Source organism: Babylonia areolata, chromosome 21 (genome assembly GCF_041734735.1).
Source record: "Babylonia areolata isolate BAREFJ2019XMU chromosome 21, ASM4173473v1, whole genome shotgun sequence".
NCBI classification, from domain to species: Eukaryota; Metazoa; Mollusca; class Gastropoda; order Neogastropoda; family Buccinidae; genus Babylonia; species Babylonia areolata.
Window position 1 is genome coordinate 9,750,065 of NC_134896.1, and position 18,052 is coordinate 9,768,116.

The following is an 18,052-nucleotide window of genomic DNA, read 5'->3' on the forward strand; positions in this document are numbered from 1 at the left end:
TACGCACTGAACTAATCTCCTTACCCATGTTCGAAACCCCTGTCAGCATTTCAGCATTTCTCCTGGACACTTTATTATGCTGCATTGTTCTGCTTTGCTTTGCAGAGACACTACCAGGCAGTTTCTGCAGATATGGAAGACATGACCACCTGCATAGAGCAGATGGCTACACTGAAGGAAAACGTTGATGACAGTGAGTTGTGTAGAGTAGTTTGTGATGCACATCCCTCTTTGATAACTTCTGTTGTGTGTAAGCAGTCGACCCGTCTCTTGCCAGTCGTGTTTGCTGAGTACATGTTTCATTGCTGTCAGTAAAAGGGCTATTTGGACCCAAAATAAGATTGCATGCATCCATACAGACTTGGTGTCTTTCACACATGAATTGAATTCTGTTCTCAGTCATAGCATCAGTGTTTATTAAGATTTCTTTGGTTGTGATTGTGTAATAGATTTTCTGATTGCTTGTTTTTGTCTTCAATGCAACAATTGTAAGTGTATGACTGATTATTGTATGTATCTTATTGCTTCAAGTTATATATATATATATATATATATATATATGATAGTCAGTTGTGTCTGACTATTACCATCAGAACAGCAGAGGAGGCAACTGCTGTCCCGACAATTTAGGCTAGAATCTGATTATAGTGGAGAGTGTCTTGCTCAAGTTACATCCCCACTCTCTCGGCCAAGAGGGTTTTAGGACAGTCGGCTTTGGGATGGTTCCCAAAGTCCAACTAGCCCCCAAGGCTGCAGCACTAAGAGCCAGTGCGATTGTGCCTCCTAGTTTGAGAGTCATAGTCCTTCACAAAAGACCAAGCTTCAAGTTAACATTGAAGCATTTTACATGTCTTTTATGAGTACATATTGAATGACTGTGACACTTGTGAATTGTTTAAGTTTTACACCAAAATTGATTTTTCTTATTGGAGATGATTAAGTATACTGTATTTCCATCTCAGTACTTTTTTAAAGCCTCTCCTTGTCTGAAAAGTGTATTTTTGATTTTCATCCGTTTAAAATGAATGGATTTCTTTGTTGTTGTTCGTGTTGTCAGGCATCAGCCAGCTTCAGAGTCAGCTGGAATCACTGAAAAGCCAGGTTTCTACAAAGAAAAGAAGAACCAGACATGAAGCCAAGCATGAAGAGCTGCTGCGGCAACGTTCAGGTTTGGTTATCTGTTGTTGTGACCAATATCTTTTGTTTGAAGTGTCTCAAGGCGACAGACACAGAGTCCCCACAGTCATGGCAGACTGGAAAAGTCTTGGAAGAATATTGAGACTATTTCCAGGGCTGGAAAAGCCATGGAAAGAATTGTTTTACCCTGCTTGGTCTGGAAAAGTCTTGGAATTTTCATACCTTTACCACACATACACTGATACAGTATTGAAATAGAATTTTTATTGTGCAAGAAAGAATATAAAAATGATTTAGGCGGTCAAAATTATGTACAGGAAATAAACGTCAAGATGTCTGAAATTCTTTTCTCCACAGTGTTCGAACACCCCATGAGGCCCCCTCCCACTCTTTCTCTCACTCTGTGTGGTAATGCTGTTGAGTATGTATTTGTGCATACTTGTGTATATGTAACTTTGTTTCTGGGGTCTTGGAAAGTGTAATGGAGGGTTCTGAAAAAAGTGTGGAGTTTTGTTTGCTCACGCTTGTGGGAACCCTGCCAACAAGCAGCTGTGAAAAAGGCATGCTATTCAGATTTTCAAGCTCTGTCCAAGATTTTCACTGGGGAGCCTGTTGGCAGCTTATATTTTGTATCAAATCAGGCAGCTGTTGTGGGGAACGCTGGTACCTCCCCACCCACTTTTTTTATGTCTGTTTTCACTTGTCTGTTGTTTGCTTGTCAGATATGGAAAATAGTGACTGCATATGAGACAAAGTGACAAGTAATTCTTGTGCAGTGAGGGAAGAAAAAAAAGGGGAGGGGGGGAGTTGTATGTGAGAGGAGAAGTTGAATAGGGTGTGTAAGTGTTGGAGTAAAAATTATTAGAATTTTCCACTGAAGTAGTTTTCCATACAAACATACAAACATTTCATAAAAATGCAGTGTTTTCACATTTTATGCCTGGCATTAACAATACAAAAAAAAAGGAGTTGCTCTGCACTGTAGCAGCACACTCTGCCCAGGGAAAGGGGGTGGGGTGAATTTCACACAAAGAAATCTGTTGTGACAAAAAAAAATATAGTACAATACAACACAATATAATATGATACTTCATTCCATTTTTTTTTCTTGTTGTTGTTGTTGTTTTCAAAGAAACAGTCAACATGAAGTTCTGTGTTATAATTTGAACATCGAAAGGAGTTGCTGCTGGAAACATCTATGGCTAAAATATTCACAATATTATTAGCAAATACAAAAATATTAATTTTTAGGGGGAAAAGTGGTCTTCCATCAATATAAAATTCAAATCACTCTGTAAATGACAGTCACATACATTGGGAAAGGCTCAGATTTGATTTGTTTGGACAAGGTACAGTTTTTTTTTTTGTTGTTTTTTTTACTTGACATATATTTGAGAATTAATTTCTTTTTGTAATGTACAGTTATATTTGAATCACATATACTTTCTACTGAAAGAAGATCTTCTGGTGATGATTGAAACTTTTGTGGTTTGGAATTGAATTCTGTTTCAGTGCTTTGTTTTGTGCTGAATCAGCTTTCATCTACATTTTCTTTGTGCAGATTCTGCCTGTGTGTCAGCTTTTTTTCCACTTTGAAATCTGCATGTTCAAGCGAATAATGTTTTATTTGTTACCATTTCAGACATGGTGCCACTACAGGAACAGGTGTCCGATGCTAAGCGGTAAGTTGATAACTGTTGATGGAAGAAGTGAATATAATTTTGAAAAATTTAACATTCTATCATTTCTTGTTGTTGTTGACTTAGTATGTATTGGGGTTGTTTTTTTCACACAAATTTGTCAATGATTTAAAGTGTCAAACTCGCACAGAATTATGGTCAACTAAAACAAATCATACACACACACACACACACACACACACACACACACTCTCACCCACACACACGCACATGCACACGCACAAGAAAACAACATTAAACATTACTTGGTTAAAGAGGAGTAATAAACATGTAATTTTTTTAATAAAAGCATTTCATATATTTGCTTTTGAAACATTCTAATTAGTCATTATTACATCACAATTATAGATATAAATATGTTCAAAGATAAAAATGTTGACATTAGGAATATCATATTGCACATTCATCCTGCATATTGCACATTCATAATACCCATTGACATGTGCCTCAAGCTAAATAGACTGTTTTAAAAACTAAAAAAAAAGTACAACCTATTATGCACGCAATTTTCACACATACATGAAAACACACACACACACTGATATGCACACACAAAACACGCACACACGCACGCGCGTGCGCGCGCACACACACACACATATATATTCATTTTGAATATATATATATACTTAATGGATAACTGTTGCCACAGGTCAGTGGAGCAGCTGACCCAGAAGGAGCAGAATCTGCAGAAGGAGCGAGAGTGTGTCCAGCGGCACTGCCAGATGAACATGGAGCGACAGAGGCAGCTCGACCAGGCACACCAAGCGCTGTCCGCCTTGCACTGGTATGGAATGTACACACACACACACACACACACACACACACACACACACACACATATAGGACATTATGCAGCGTAACACTTTATCATGCATATATTGTTGTTGTTCTTCTTCTTCTGCGTTCACTCGTATGCACACGAGTGGGCTTTTACGTGTATGACCATTTTTACCCCGCCATGTAGGCAGCCATACTCCGTTTTCGGGGGTGTGCATGCTGGGTATGTTCTTGTTTCCATAACCCACCGAACGCTGACATGGATTACAGGATCTTTAACGTGCGTATTTGATCTTCTGCTTGCATATACACACGAAGGGGGTTCAGGCACTAGCAGGTCTGCACATATGTTGACCTGGGAGATCGTAAAAATCTCCACCCTTTACCCACCAGGCGCCGTCACCGTGATTCGAACCCGGGGCCCTCAGATTGACAGTCCAACGCTTTAACCACTTGGCTATTGTGCCCGTCTGCATAAATCGTTCAATTTTCGTTTTTTGTCATCGTCTTCAGTTTGTGGTTTGTTGCAGCTCCTTTGTTCAGTCATATGTATGAGTGGGCTTTTACATGTATGATTTTTTCATAGGCAAGTGTGATCACTGGATGATGTCTTAAAATCACCACATTCTTCCACTTTTGTGTCTTGTCATTTTCGTCGTTCTTATTCTCTCTCTGTCTGTCTGTCTCTTTCTTTCTCTCTCTTTGTCTCTCTCTCCCTCTCTTTTGCCCTCCTTCCCTCCCTCTCTCCCTCTGTCTTTCCCTCAGACTTGCTTTGCTTTTTGCCAGTGTGAGCAAAGGATATTGTGATGAATTTCTCTTTTTGTGTTCAAAGCGTTTTAAAATGATGTAAAATGTGTGAACACAATTCTGTGTTGGCAGTTTTGCTTTCAGAAATCTGGTGTTCACTATAATTGCATGGGCAAGTGGTCTGACAAACCATCCTGTCTCTCCCTCTCTTTCTTTGTCTCTCTCTCTCTCCCTTCCTCACTCCCTCTGAACCTCCCTCCCTTTCTCTCTCTCTCTCTTTCTTTCTGTCTTTGCCTTTTATCATTTTTTGGGTTTTTTTTTTCCAAACCTTTTAGTTTTGAGGGGGGCGGGGGAGGGTGGGGGGGGTCTTAGAGGGGAGCGTCATTCTGATGCAGGACATACAATGTGATTTCAGTTTACACTGCTGGCGGCCAGTGCGTATGGAGGACCATCAGATCGATGTCCTGGTGCTGTATGACGCCGTCCTGCTGTCGATCAGGCTGTCCGGAGGCTCCCCCTCCTCACCCAGCCAGCCTGTCACCGGCATTGTCGTCACCAGTCGACTCACAGGTAGGTACCTGCACCTGGGGAGTTGTTAGAGGTGGGTTTTTTCCTTCTTTCTTTCTTTGAGGTGGTGGATATGGGTTAAAGTTAAAGGCCCTGTAGCCTTTTACTGGCCATCTGGACAGGGAATTCATATTTACTGTAACTTGGGCTTGGCATGAATAACCATTGAGCACCTGTGTGGCATGAGGTAAACTGGAGAAAAGTGCTGATTCTATGATTGATTCTTCCAGTTCTTTTACAGTGTTCACATGCACACACCAGTAAAGGTAAACTGGCAGTATATGGGTTGGAATGTAGATTTTTTTTTTAAATCATTTTTTTACAAAAATGTAAATGTCAATAGTCAAAAAGGCATGATACAATGTGAGGGTGATACTTGCCTTGTGTTTTCAGAGGGTACAGAACCTTGGGCAGCGTTGGCAGCCAAACTGGCAGTGGATAGCTTGTCCGCCTCCTCCCAGCATCTTGTGCACAGCTTCCCATCAAGGCAACACCTGCCATTGGTGAGGACATTTCCATTAAGCTGTGGGAAAATAGCTCAGTCAGAAGCATCTAGCTGGTCTTATTATTGCTCTGAACTAGTACCACATTTTCCAGGAGTGTCAAATTTCCCCTCTCTCTACACCCACCTCTCTTGGGAGAGTGTTGGGTGGGGGGGGGGGGGGGGTGCACCAGGGGCCCTTTCAGTGTAAATAGTATCCTGTGCGCACTTCACACATACTCTTTTAATAGACTGCTGGATCCCTGTTACATAGTCCATTGGAGTGTTCCTGTGGTGTGACCTGGGCTACAAATATTAGAGCATTGTTTGTTGTTGTTTTAGTTTAATTTGATTGGTTTTACATTTTCATGTACGTTTTGGTGTTTGTAGGATGCTGATTTTGTTTTGGGTGGTTTTTTTTCGTTTTGTTTTTTGGTATATTCCCCTTTTACTAATATACACATGCGCACACACAACCATGCTCACACTCACATTACATGTCAAAATATCAAAGTGAAAAGACATTACGTCAAAGGAAGAAGAGAAATGAAGTATCCACTTTCATGTTGCAATTAGCAATGCATTTGATGTGGAGAATGAAATAAGGGCACTACTTCTGCAGCAGTGCACATTGATGTGAAGGAGAACTGAAGCATGTGCACTCACTCTGCAGCAGTGTATATAGATGGAGAGAAATGAAGTATGAGCACTAGTTCTGCATCGATGCATGTTGATGTGGTGGAGAACTGAAGTATGTGCGCTTGTTCTGCATCGATGCATATTGATGTGGTGGAGAACTGAAGTATGAGCACTAGTTCTGCATCGATGCATATTGATGTGGTGGAGAACTGAAGTATGAGCACTTGTTCTGCATCGATGCATATTGATGTGGTGGAGAACTGAAGTGTGAGCACTAGTTCTGCATCGATGCATGTTGATGTTGTGGAGAACTGAAGTATGAGCACTAGTTCTGCATCGATGCATATTGATGTGGTGGAGAACTGAAGTATGAGCCCTTGTTCTGCATCGATGCATATTGATGTGGTGGAGAACTGAAGTATGTGCGCTTGTTCTGCATTGATGCATATTGATGTGGTGGAGAACTGAAGTATGTGCGCTTGTTCTGCATTGATGCATATTGATGTGGTGAAGAACTGAAGTATGTGCGCTTGTTCTGCATTGATGCATATTGATGTGGTGGAGAACTGAAGTATGTGCACTTGTTCTGCATTGATGCATATTGATGTGGTGAAGAACTGAAGTATGTGCGCTTGTTCTGCATCGATGCATATTGATGTGGTGGAGAACTGAAGTATGTGCGCTTGTTCTGCATTGATGCATATTGATGTGGTGGAGAACTGAAGTATGTGCGCTTGTTCTGCATCGATGCATATTGATGTGGTGGAGAACTGAAGTGTGAGCGCTTGTTCTGCATCGATGCATATTGATGTGGTGGAGAACTGAAGTATGTGCGCTTGTTCTGCATCGATGCATATTGATGAGGTGGAAAACTGAAGTATGAGCGCTTGTTCTGCATCGATGCATATTGATGTGGTGGAGAACTGAAGTATGAGCATTAGTTCTGCATCGATGCATGTTAACGTGGAGACAAACTGAAGTATCCCTTTTTGTTGTTGTGTAGCTGCTGGACCAGGTGACAGGGGCTGTGGAGGACATCAAGGGACTGTGTCAAGAGCTGAAGCTGGCCTCCATCCACCACCACGTCACCATCACTGGCACAAGGTCAGTCCCTCTTCTTGCATGTCTCTCTTCTTTCTCTCTCATCTTTAGTTTTATCAAGATTCTTTTTTCTTTTCTGTTTTCTTGGAACAAAATCACAGTCTAAACAAAATATTGCTTATGACAGAAAATTAAAACCAAAATGTTTGGGTTTTTGTTTGTTTTTGTTTTTTTAATAGTTTTGCAATCAGTCTTATTTTTGTCCATCAAAAAAAGAAAATAACCAGCAAAAACAGGATGACTGAACCATATACAAAGACTGCAGCAAGGTGATGTCTTCAATGTGGATTCACACACACCCACACACACAAGCACAAGGCTAGCCATGAAGCTCAGTGATTCTGTTCATCACAAAGCTGTGTCCACTTGTTTCTTCCAGTTCCACTGCAGCATCCTGTTGCTATCAGAAAGAAAATCTCATCAACAGAAACAAAATCTCATCAAACACCCTCTCAGCGAGCAATAGCTAGATATTTTAAGAAATCACAAGCATCAGAATCACTTTTCTAGAATAAAACCAGACATTCCTAGATTCTATATCCATCAAGCCAACACCTTCAGTAATTTGTGACAATGATACAAATCACCCCATCATTGACCCTCAGGCTCACAGCAGTCCAGATTCATCTGTTAACCTCATTGTATAAAAAATAAATAAATAAATAAACAGACCTCAATGAATGCATGGGCCTAGTTTTATTGGCAGCTTGAGGGTCACTGGCAGTATATGTGTGTGTGTGTGTTGTGCATGTGTGTGTCTATATCTGTCTAGATATAAAAATATCTGTATCTCTCTCTCTCTCTCTCTCTCTCTCTCTCTCTCTCTATATATATATATATATATATATACACACACACACATATATGTGTGTGTGTGTTTTGTTGTGCCTTCATGTGCTGTTGTGTGCCACTAAGCACTATGTATTGTTTCATGTCAGCTGCTTGGAGCCTATTGAATGGGGAGTTTGCACTATAATTTGTAAGCACTGTATGTTGTTAATTTGATGCACAGGGTAACTGCCAAACTATGGAGCACAGAGCGGCTGCGCCAATTGTCACTGACAACAGACGTCCCAGTCAACAGTTACCCACACAATCCTCTCAGCTGGAGCATTCAGGTCATCATGGGCGATGTCTGGTAGGTATTGTATTGTATTGTATTGTATTGCTCTTATTACTCTTTTGTTACAAGATTCATCTGTGTGAAATTTGGGCTGTTCTCCCCAAGAAGAGTGTGTCTTGATATCTTTTGTTGTTGTTTTTTCTGCCTGCAAGTGTGTTTCTTCTTCTTTTAAAGCAGATATATCAACAGAATTTTGCCATGGGGACACTATCTTGTTGCCATGGGTTCTTTGGCGCACGCTAAGTACATGCTACACACGAGATCTCAGTTTATTATCTCATTTGACTGATTTGCATCCAGACCAGCACTCAAGTTTTAATAGAGTGGGAGAAGACACTGGCAAGTGCAAGATTTTAAACCTGTGCGCTTAGATTTTCTCACTTCCTAGGGGGGCACGTTACCACTAGGCCACCAATTCCATTCGGCTTTAAGGCTACCACTCTGCTCCACGTGTTTTGCTTTTATACTTTTGTGTTAATTGTAATGGGGGAGGGTAAATGTAAGTGTAGTGCCTTACACTTCCACTCACTGTCTGCATATATTGTATGTAATTTGTCTTCTCTGCTGTTCCTTGCATCATTTACTGGTGTTGTATCTGAAGTTTGACAAGACTTATGAAATCATTTTCAAGATTCCTTTGGTGCTCAAAACGTGTTTCTTCTCCAGAAAGGATTCACCTACCAGTTGGATCTCAATGTATGTGTCAGCATATGTTTGCATTTGTGCTTTGTTTTACAGTTTGAATAAATGAAGAATTTTCCCTATTCTGTAAATGAAATAACAAACAGGAAGCAAAATTCCAACAATTATTTGCCATGTATTTTTATAAGGTCTTTCAGATTCAAACTGTCAGCTGTGTGTAAACCTGTACTGTTGTGATTTTTATTTGTTGAATGTTAGATTTGGTGTATGAACTGCACCACCCCTATGGCCTATAATGAATAAATAAAGTGTTCACATTCTCTTCAGTGGCGACTGTTTTCATTGCAGTGTGACGCCTGTGTGTGTGTGTGTGTTGCAGTGAGAAGCAGCTTCAGGCAGCGATCGGTGGTGCAGGGGCGGGCAGAGGACATTTGACCCGCGTTCTGCAGGTTGTGCAGGCCTTGCTGCAGCGCTGAGTGGGCGGGGAACCTGGCCTACCTGTGTGTGGTGAAGTGGGATGTTCCGTGCTCGGTGTGAACTGTGCCACCCCTTCCTCCACAGCCTGGGAACCTTGCTGCACACACGAACGCTCTTACTGTGGAACTGTGTGTAACATTGGTGATCTGTATGGATCTCCATTCTTTGTGTAAAATTTGGGGAGAGTATACTTCATTTGAACAGGTGGTAAACCACCTGCCTTGTACAAATAGACACAAATGATCTGCTCATGCCAAATTATGCAGGCCATGTACAGTGAAGTGTTTTGACCTAAAAATATACGGAAAGCCTTGCTCAGTAGTGAACATTCAGGACACAAGGGTACTTTTTTGACTCACTTGTGTAAACAAAGTGAGTCTATGTTTTAACCCGGTGTTCGGTTGTCAGTGTGTGTGTCTGTGTGTCCGTGATAAACTTTAACATTGACATTTTCTCTGCAAATACTTTGTCAGTTGACACCAAATTAGGCATAAAAATAGGAAAAATTCAGTTCTTTCCAGTCATCTTGTTTAAAACAATATTGCACCTCTGGGATGGGCACAAAAAAATAAAAAATGAAGCCTAATTATATGCAAACTGCATTTACTGTTGTATTTATATTTTTTGTATTCTCTAAACTTGGCACTTTGATCTGATATTCTGACCCAACAACAAGAGCAGTCATTATTATCATTTTTTGTTCAAACAGGAACTTCTTTTGCTAAGCATGGAAGTTTTATTTATTTTGCAAACGTTTTGGTGCAGATAGTAAAAAAAGGGAAATTACTCTGTAATTAATGCTAGAGGACTTAATTTGCTACTGATCTTTCTCATCTTAAACATTACATTTTGAAATTATACTCAATACATAAAAAGCTTGGATTTTATTTTTTAAAGTGAATCACAAGTGAGTCTTGAAGGCCTTGCCTCTCTTGTTTCTTCTTTTTTTTTCTAGATTACAAGGGTACTTTATTATCTCCAAAAGAGTAACTGTTTACATGTTTGCTGATAGAAAGGTGACATTAAAAACCCCCAGACATTTCATCCACAGAACAATTCAGAGTTTGATCATGCTTCCATGTTTCAGTAAAAACACTGATTCATAGATAGATGCTTAACACCGTATAAGCTCATACAACATATGCTACTAATGATCTGTACTGTATAAATACTCAGTTTTCAGTTTCAGTGTCTCAAGGAGGCGTCATTGCATTCGGACAAATCTATATACACTACACCACATCTGCTAGGCAGATGCCTGACCAGCAGCATAACACAACGTGCTTATTTAGGCCTTGAGTACATGCATATGTATTTGTGTACCTATCACAGTGGATTTCTTCTACAGAATTTTACCAGAGGACAACACTCTTGTTGCCATGGGTTCTTTTTCAGTGTGCCAAGTGCATGCTGCCCATTGGAGCTCGGTTTGTTGTCTCACCTGAATGACCAGATGCTCAGTTCGATTTTCCAGTCAAACTTGGGTGAAAGGGCAAGAGCAAGAAGATTCAAACCCAGACCCTCAAGGATTCTCTGTATTGGCAGATGAGTGTCTTAAACCATTCTGCCACCTTCCTCCTCAGTGAGTAAATTAAATACTGAATTCAACAAAATGAATTGACAAATAAGTTAAACTCACCTCAAACCAGTCATCAGTTTTATTGGTTTCAAGATCAGCCTGATTGTAGGATCTTTGTAAGTGCATATGAAATCAGCTATGATGTTGGACGTCCTTGGTGCAAGCTGCACACAAACCATTTTCAGCATATGCTTGCTCCTTCAGTGCTTTTGAACTCTTGATAAATGCAGAGATGCCAGTCTCTAAGTCTGTTTATCAGTACCTCTTGGAACATATTTCATATATTTTCATTTGATTTTTTAATTCTGTATTTTTCATGAAGCATATTTTTTTGTTCATCTTGTTGTGTTGATGGGCAGCAAAGGCATTGTAAGTATTTAGTCTAGTGGAAAATCTATAGTGTTAAGAAATGTATAGTAACGATTGACTGAATCATTAAGCTGTTATGTAACTAATGTGTAGATCAAGAGAGCAATGAAATATATATTTTTGTTTTTAAAAAGTTATGATAAAAAGAACAGTGTGAGATGCTGTATGACTGAACACAAAGTTCTATGGGCATTACCTGTTGGCTTTCACTCTGTAATTTGAGCTGGCCAAATTGACAATGGGTGTCCCGGTAGCCCCTCTTCAGGTCTTCCATAGAGATCTGTGAGGGTGTCATCCTGATTTCACCTATCACCAAATAGTGGATCACCCATTCCCAGGTTACTATGTACTTGGTTGCTGCGCATGGTTCTCTTAAAGTTGTGTACCTTGTAAATGGAGCGAGTTGTTTCTCTTCATTGGTTTTTTTTGTTTTTTTTTAAATGTTATCTATTTGGAATTTTAGTGCACTTGCATCAGCTATGAGCCAGAAAACTCACAGACCCTTGAGACAGATGTATGATGCATGAAGGACTCAGTTTTACACCAATAACCTTTCATTCCCAATGAAAATTGTGTGCTGGTGTACAGTGTAAGTGCAGTTTACAGTTGTCCTCATTTGAGTCATCGTACTGTACATTTTGAGCCCAAAAATGAAGCAACTGAGAAGAAACTGCAGGTACATTATTATTTTTATCAGTTCTTCGGGTAGCTTTATTTTTATGGAAAAATACAACAGTCTTACGATTTGAACATTGTCAGTTTAGCGATTGAAACCCTTTATATAGGTATTAGTGTTTTCAGGTGGGGCAATGCTCATCGTGTTCATAGTGGACAAGAATCGGAGCAGTGGTATTCATTGATGTACACAAGCATACATGTATAAACCCAAACTCAGATTCATGTATAGTTCATGTATGATGTGTATGATATGTATATATATATGCCTGAATAATTATATCTGTGTTTCATCTGTCAGTTTGTTGGTTTTGCTGCATTTTGCTTTGTGTGTTGTCAAAAGAAAACAGCAATGTCTGAAATCATGCATTTCTGTTTGTGTATGTGTGTCACTATCTGTCTTTCTGTCTGTCTCTCTGTTTCTGTCAGCCCTTTACCCTGTGTTTACAGCTTGACGTTTTCAGTGACTTGTCAGAGCTTGAGAACTTTTTTGAAGTGACACCTAGCTACCTGAATTCCTGAATATTTTCTGGTGACCATAACACAGCACTGTTATGGAGTCTCAAAATTTCAGACAAGGGAATACACTCTTTGTCAGAAATTTCTTGTTGAAATGGGTGTCCACAGAACTGCAGCAGAATGTTCAGTCACTTATGGAGTTTTAAGCATATTTATATGTAAAGTGTTAAAAGTGTATATGACATGCATACATACATGGAGGAGGAATTTTTGTTTAATGTCCCGTCACACATATTGGTGATTGAAGACATTTTGTTCAAGTATTTATGAATACATTTGAGTATTATTGGTTAGAAGGGGTGGGAGATGTGCATGAATGGAGGTTTTGGGGAAAACTGGGCAAATGAGGATGAAATTTGAAAAAAATTTCTAAATACAATTACAGGAATTTACTCAAAGGACTTCGTAAAAGAGAAGTTGTTAAACTGACAAGTGAAACAACTGATAATGAATGCAAAAAGTCAAAAACATAACGTTCTCAGTCACTTGTGAAGACACACTTTCGTGTACATAAGGCTTCATCAAGCTGAGAATTAGGCATATAATTTTTTACTGTAGCTTGAAGCCTTATGCAAGTTCCAAATTCATGGTTGGATGCCTCTTTTCTTTCTCAAAGAAATATCTTTGGTCTCATGTACATGTATTCAGGTGTTTTTTTGTTATTGTTTTCTCTCTTTTTTTTCTTCCTAGCTACAAGATTACAATAAAAGAACTTGTGTCCATGTTTCTAACTTATTTTGTTGGAATTCAGATGGACCCTTTGTGTGTGTGTGTGTGTGTTGCTTCTTCTTCTTCTTTAACTCTGTGGAGAGTCATCGGGGCGGCATACCAAAGAACTGTTTGCCAGATAGGAATGAACTTCCTCTTTCGCTTCGTCAAGTCTCCACTCTCAGCTCTTTCAAGTCTGGCCTCAAAACCCACCTCTTCCCAAAATAGCCTCCCTTGCCTGCCCTTCCTTGTCTCTAGTTTCTACAGTTTTAGAGTTATGCATGCGTGTGAATGACTGGTGCGAAAGCACATTGATTCGTCTCTGCACAAGATTCAGTGGTATATAAATACCATTATTATTATTATTATTATTATAGATTCCTTCAGGTCTGTCGGTTGTGGTGAAGGCTTCAAATGGTTTTCCTTGTCAGTTCTGCAGTGTTGTCAGTCTGTTGTTTCTTCTGTCTTCCCCTCTGTCTCCCTCCATGTTGTTTGTATGTATATCAACAAAAAGGAAAGCGTTCAGTTTTACTTGCACTGTTTCATCATACAGGACTGAATTTGTGTCTCCCAATCGCATCCATTTACACTCTGACAAGTTGAGCAAAATTTGGGAGGGGGCGTGGGGGAAGTACCAGTTTGATTAAAATGTTATATGGGACAGATTCCATCTGGAAATTTCCTCTTTTCTATCGTTCTCTTTGGTGGTTAGTTTTTCATCTGTCGTAACTTTCTTCTTTTCTGTCTTGCTAGTCTATTTACTGTTATTTTTTCTTAGAATGATTTTTTTTTCTCTTCTTCTGGACTTGATAATTGGGCATTCTCATTATGTTTGGTTTTTATCTCTCTCTTTTCTGTGCCTTGGAAGTATAAGCTGTATACTGGATTTTGTGTATGTGTTATATATTTGATTTTGTGTATTGTGGATAAATTTTGGGCTCAGGTTCTTTTTTTTTTGTGTCTTGGGTTAGGTTTAGCTTGTGTGTGAATAAAAGTGTGTATTTGTAATAACCCCATTTCTATCATGTGTGTGTATGAATATGTCCATGCACATTAAAGTTGAACTGTCATTTTCCCTGGGAAGGTCAACACCAAATTTGGCCTAAGAATTGGAAACAGATTGTTTTTGTTTTTTGTTGTTGTTTTTCCCACACATTCCAATTATAGGGGTGTAAAATCTACCAGACTTAAACATATTTCTAGAACATAAAAAAATTATTTCCTTTATTCTCTGGATCCGCAAGATTTTCTTGGGTCGTTTCTGGTTTATTGTGGGAGAAACGAAAAGTGAGTGTTGGGTTGCGGTTTTAAGACAGCTTGATATTCTGTTTCTTGTCTGCAGTGGGGAAAAAAGATGAAATTCTTGACAGACCAAACAGAATCATGAGAATGACAACTACACCAATAACATGTTTAATCATTCAAATATTTGAAAGAGTAGTCTGAATTAACTAGAATAAAGTTGACAAACATTCAAGCCGAAAATACAATTACAACTTCTTTGTCCGCCATCTTGCCTCACAGTCAGTTTCCAAGGAAATGTACCGTATAGCATGTGACAGCTACTTTTAGAATTGTGGACAGGAACACATTAAACGTTTGACAGGAACTACAATTTCGGGGGTTTACACAATGCAGAAAAGTGAGAAATAACCTATAGCACAATGATTACAAAAGATCATAGTGGCTTTCTCACTATTACATAGAAGCAAGACTCGACAAGTATCTTACTTCAACTCTAAATTGAGGGCGTTCATGGGATGGGGGTTGGGGCAAATGAAAAACGGGGAAAACATTAAACAAATGGATGCATGCGAGCGTAGATTTTGGAAGCATTGTATATCTATTCCTAAGACAGCATATCGCTCTTAATAAAAGGAAACCATGTTTCTATTCAGGAAAGCTCTCTCCCCCCCCCCCCTCCCCCACTCCTCCTCTCTCTATCTCTCCACCCCATCAAGACACTTTTATTTTATTTTTTTTACCTGACGGAATTCGTACAACTGAAAAAATTCTCCTTCTTTAAAAAAAGAATTTGTAAAGAAATATACGTTCAAGTCTTTTAAAATCTTTAAAACTGACCTGCTTTTGTAAAAGCTTTTATCTTCGGCTCTTATCTTACAGAAACAAATAGTTATACATCGTTCCTTCAGTGGGAAAGCACAGCAACGAAATCTTCAACTTGAATTTTAATTTGAAAATAAGATAATAGAGATTCTTCTTTAAAAAAAAAAAAAAAAATAATAATAATAAAAGGATTTTTTATTTTTTATTTTACCAAAATCGCTGTTATCATCCATGTACCAACAATTTATTGACCAAAATCGCTTTCTCCATGTAGCTGGACAACAATTTATATAAGGGACTTTACTGTGCTGGTAGTCAAATACTGTACCTTTCCGGTTTCCCGATGTGATAGTTAAGTTTTGAATTTTGGCTTTTGGCGTTTTAAAAGTGTAAAAACTTTAAGAAAAAAATATTATCAAAAATCTTATGAGCCCTGAGAGAGACTGACTTCTACAATGGGGAAAGGTGTGTTAGAAGGTGGGGAGGGGGGTAGGGAAGGTGGGGAGACTACATGAAAGTCGTGAATTATTTGTGCTGCCTTTGTAGTATCCCTTGTTGGCCACCGTGACTTTATAATATTATCACTTGGCGACATCTCCCCGACTTCAGCCTTTTGAAAAGCTTGGTTATCTGAACGTTGAATTCAATCATGAGCACACACAAAACAACATGGGAGTCTCAGTGAAGTAATCAGGCGGGCACGCTTTAAAACTGTCCAGGGATCGCTTCTGAATGCCTTTCACACGATCAGCTACCCAGGGTTTACCTCGACATCCACCCAGTCAGTGATTTGGGCTGGCAGGGATTAAGACTGTCATGGCAGGGAAGCATGAGGAATGGACCTGTCAAACACTACACTGATTCCACCAGTATCACAGAATATCGTTCAGTAAGGCAGTGAGAAGTGTGCACTTTAAGTATGGACCTGTCAAACACTACACTGATTCCACCAGTATCACAGAATATCATTCAGTACAGCAGTGAGAAGTGTGCATGTTAAGAATGGGCCTGTCAAACACTACCCCGACTCCACCAATATCACAGTATAACATTCGGTAAGACTGTGAGAAGTATGCACTCTGTCAAACACCACACAAACTCCACTGGTATCACAGAATCGTATTCAATAAGGCAGTGAGAAGTGTGCACTTTAATAAAGTATGGACCTGTCAAACACTACACTAATTCCAACAGTATCACAGAATCGCATTCGGTTAGGCAGTGAGAGGTGTGTAATTTATATTAGTAAAGTCCTATTTTAGCACCCTGAATTATTGCACCTATTTCACCGGCAATTTTTGTGCATGTATGTAACCCATTTTCAGTGGATTTCGACTCTTATATTTTGCGTTATTTTACTCTGTTTTGATGCGGATTCAGTCACTGAAGTAACATGCCACCATCTTGCTTTTTCCGTTTTTCATCCCGCAAACCTTGGAAATGTAACCAGTAGGTGCAATACTTTAGGATGCTAAAATCGGACATGACCAGTGACATCGTGATTATCACACAACTGAGCTGACGCTTATCGTCTCCAGTGACATCGCGATTATCACACAACTGAGCTGACGCTTAGTGTTTTTCCTTTTCATTTCTTCTTCTGTTTTTTTTTTTAATGTGTGCGTTTGCAGACGATGAAATAGGTACATAAAGATTCTGCAACTCATGTCAGCGTTCCGTGGTATATGGAAGCACAAACATGCCTATGCAACTCATGTCAGCGTTCTGTGGTATATGGAAGCACAAACATGCCTATGCAACTCATGTCAGCGTTCTGTGGTATATGGGAGCACAAACATGCCTATGCAACTCATGTCAGCGTTCTGTGGTATATGGGAGCACAAACATGCCTATGCAGCTCATGTCAGCGTTCTGTGGTATATGGGAGCACAAACATGCCCAGCAGGCACATTTACGAAAGCGGTGTGCGGATTTTTAAGTTGAGGGGTTAAAAATGGCCATGCCGGAGAATCAGAGTGATTCGATCGAGGGAGTACACTCTCGTGCGCGCATTTTTATTTCAATCAGATTTGGCCCCATTTAGGACACGGAGAGACTAAAAGCCAACAACAACAGTAACAACATCAAGAAACATAGGAGCAATCTGCATGCTGTATTCTTGTTTTGGTTAACCACAGTTGATGTCAGCATGCCATGCAAAACAATACTTACGTGCCAGCAACCTGGGTTGCTGGGTTTTTTTGTTTTTTTTTTTTTTTTTTTTGGGGGGGGGGTTGGGGGGGGGACCCTTGGCCTGAGTGGGGGCCCGAGCCCTTGGTCATAATTATATATGGTTCTCCATGGGTTTGCCTCAGTGAAACTGTTGTACCGTACGCTTACACTGCCGCGAACACCTCGGGGGTGGGGTGGGGGTGGGGGGGTTGGTTATAATGACGTTGTTTTACTTACACTTCGACGACACACATCTGGGTTCGCAACATTCCACCAACGCTCAGAGTATACTTCCCGAAGATAACAGGTCTCAACACACGAGGTTATAAATGTCTCCACGGTTTGCAAGCGCCGGTCTTCCTCAGTGTACTGTCCTGTCCTATCCTGTATGGGGGGCTGGGGACGACGGAGGAACTTCTCAGTTCCCATAGAGGTAGGTGGGTCGGGTGGGGCTGACGGAACACAGACACTGACCCGGCGGAACAAACATAACGATTAGAGCCCATTTAGCCTGTTCTGTATAAACTGCCTTGAGATCAGTGAGAAATGCGGGTTGAGTGAAGGCCGGG

At 39.9% G+C, this 18,052-nt stretch overlaps 1 protein-coding gene across 1 annotated transcript in view; it reads left to right on the forward strand.

The window, feature by feature from the left end:
• LOC143296293 (uncharacterized) overlaps positions 1-11,740 on the forward strand; it is a 30,525-nt gene extending 18,785 nt beyond the window's left edge. Inside the window, exons 12-20 of the mRNA XM_076608145.1 lie at positions 106-193; positions 1,058-1,168; positions 2,780-2,819; positions 3,490-3,624; positions 4,780-4,934; positions 5,325-5,434; positions 7,055-7,155; positions 8,165-8,290; positions 9,297-11,740. Coding sequence (XP_076464260.1) covers positions 106-193; positions 1,058-1,168; positions 2,780-2,819; positions 3,490-3,624; positions 4,780-4,934; positions 5,325-5,434; positions 7,055-7,155; positions 8,165-8,290; positions 9,297-9,393 — 963 coding nt within the window. The 3' untranslated portion in view covers positions 9,394-11,740. The remainder of the gene's footprint in view (positions 1-105; positions 194-1,057; positions 1,169-2,779; positions 2,820-3,489; positions 3,625-4,779; positions 4,935-5,324; positions 5,435-7,054; positions 7,156-8,164; positions 8,291-9,296) is intronic.
• The last annotated feature ends 6,312 nt before the right edge of the window (positions 11,741-18,052 follow it).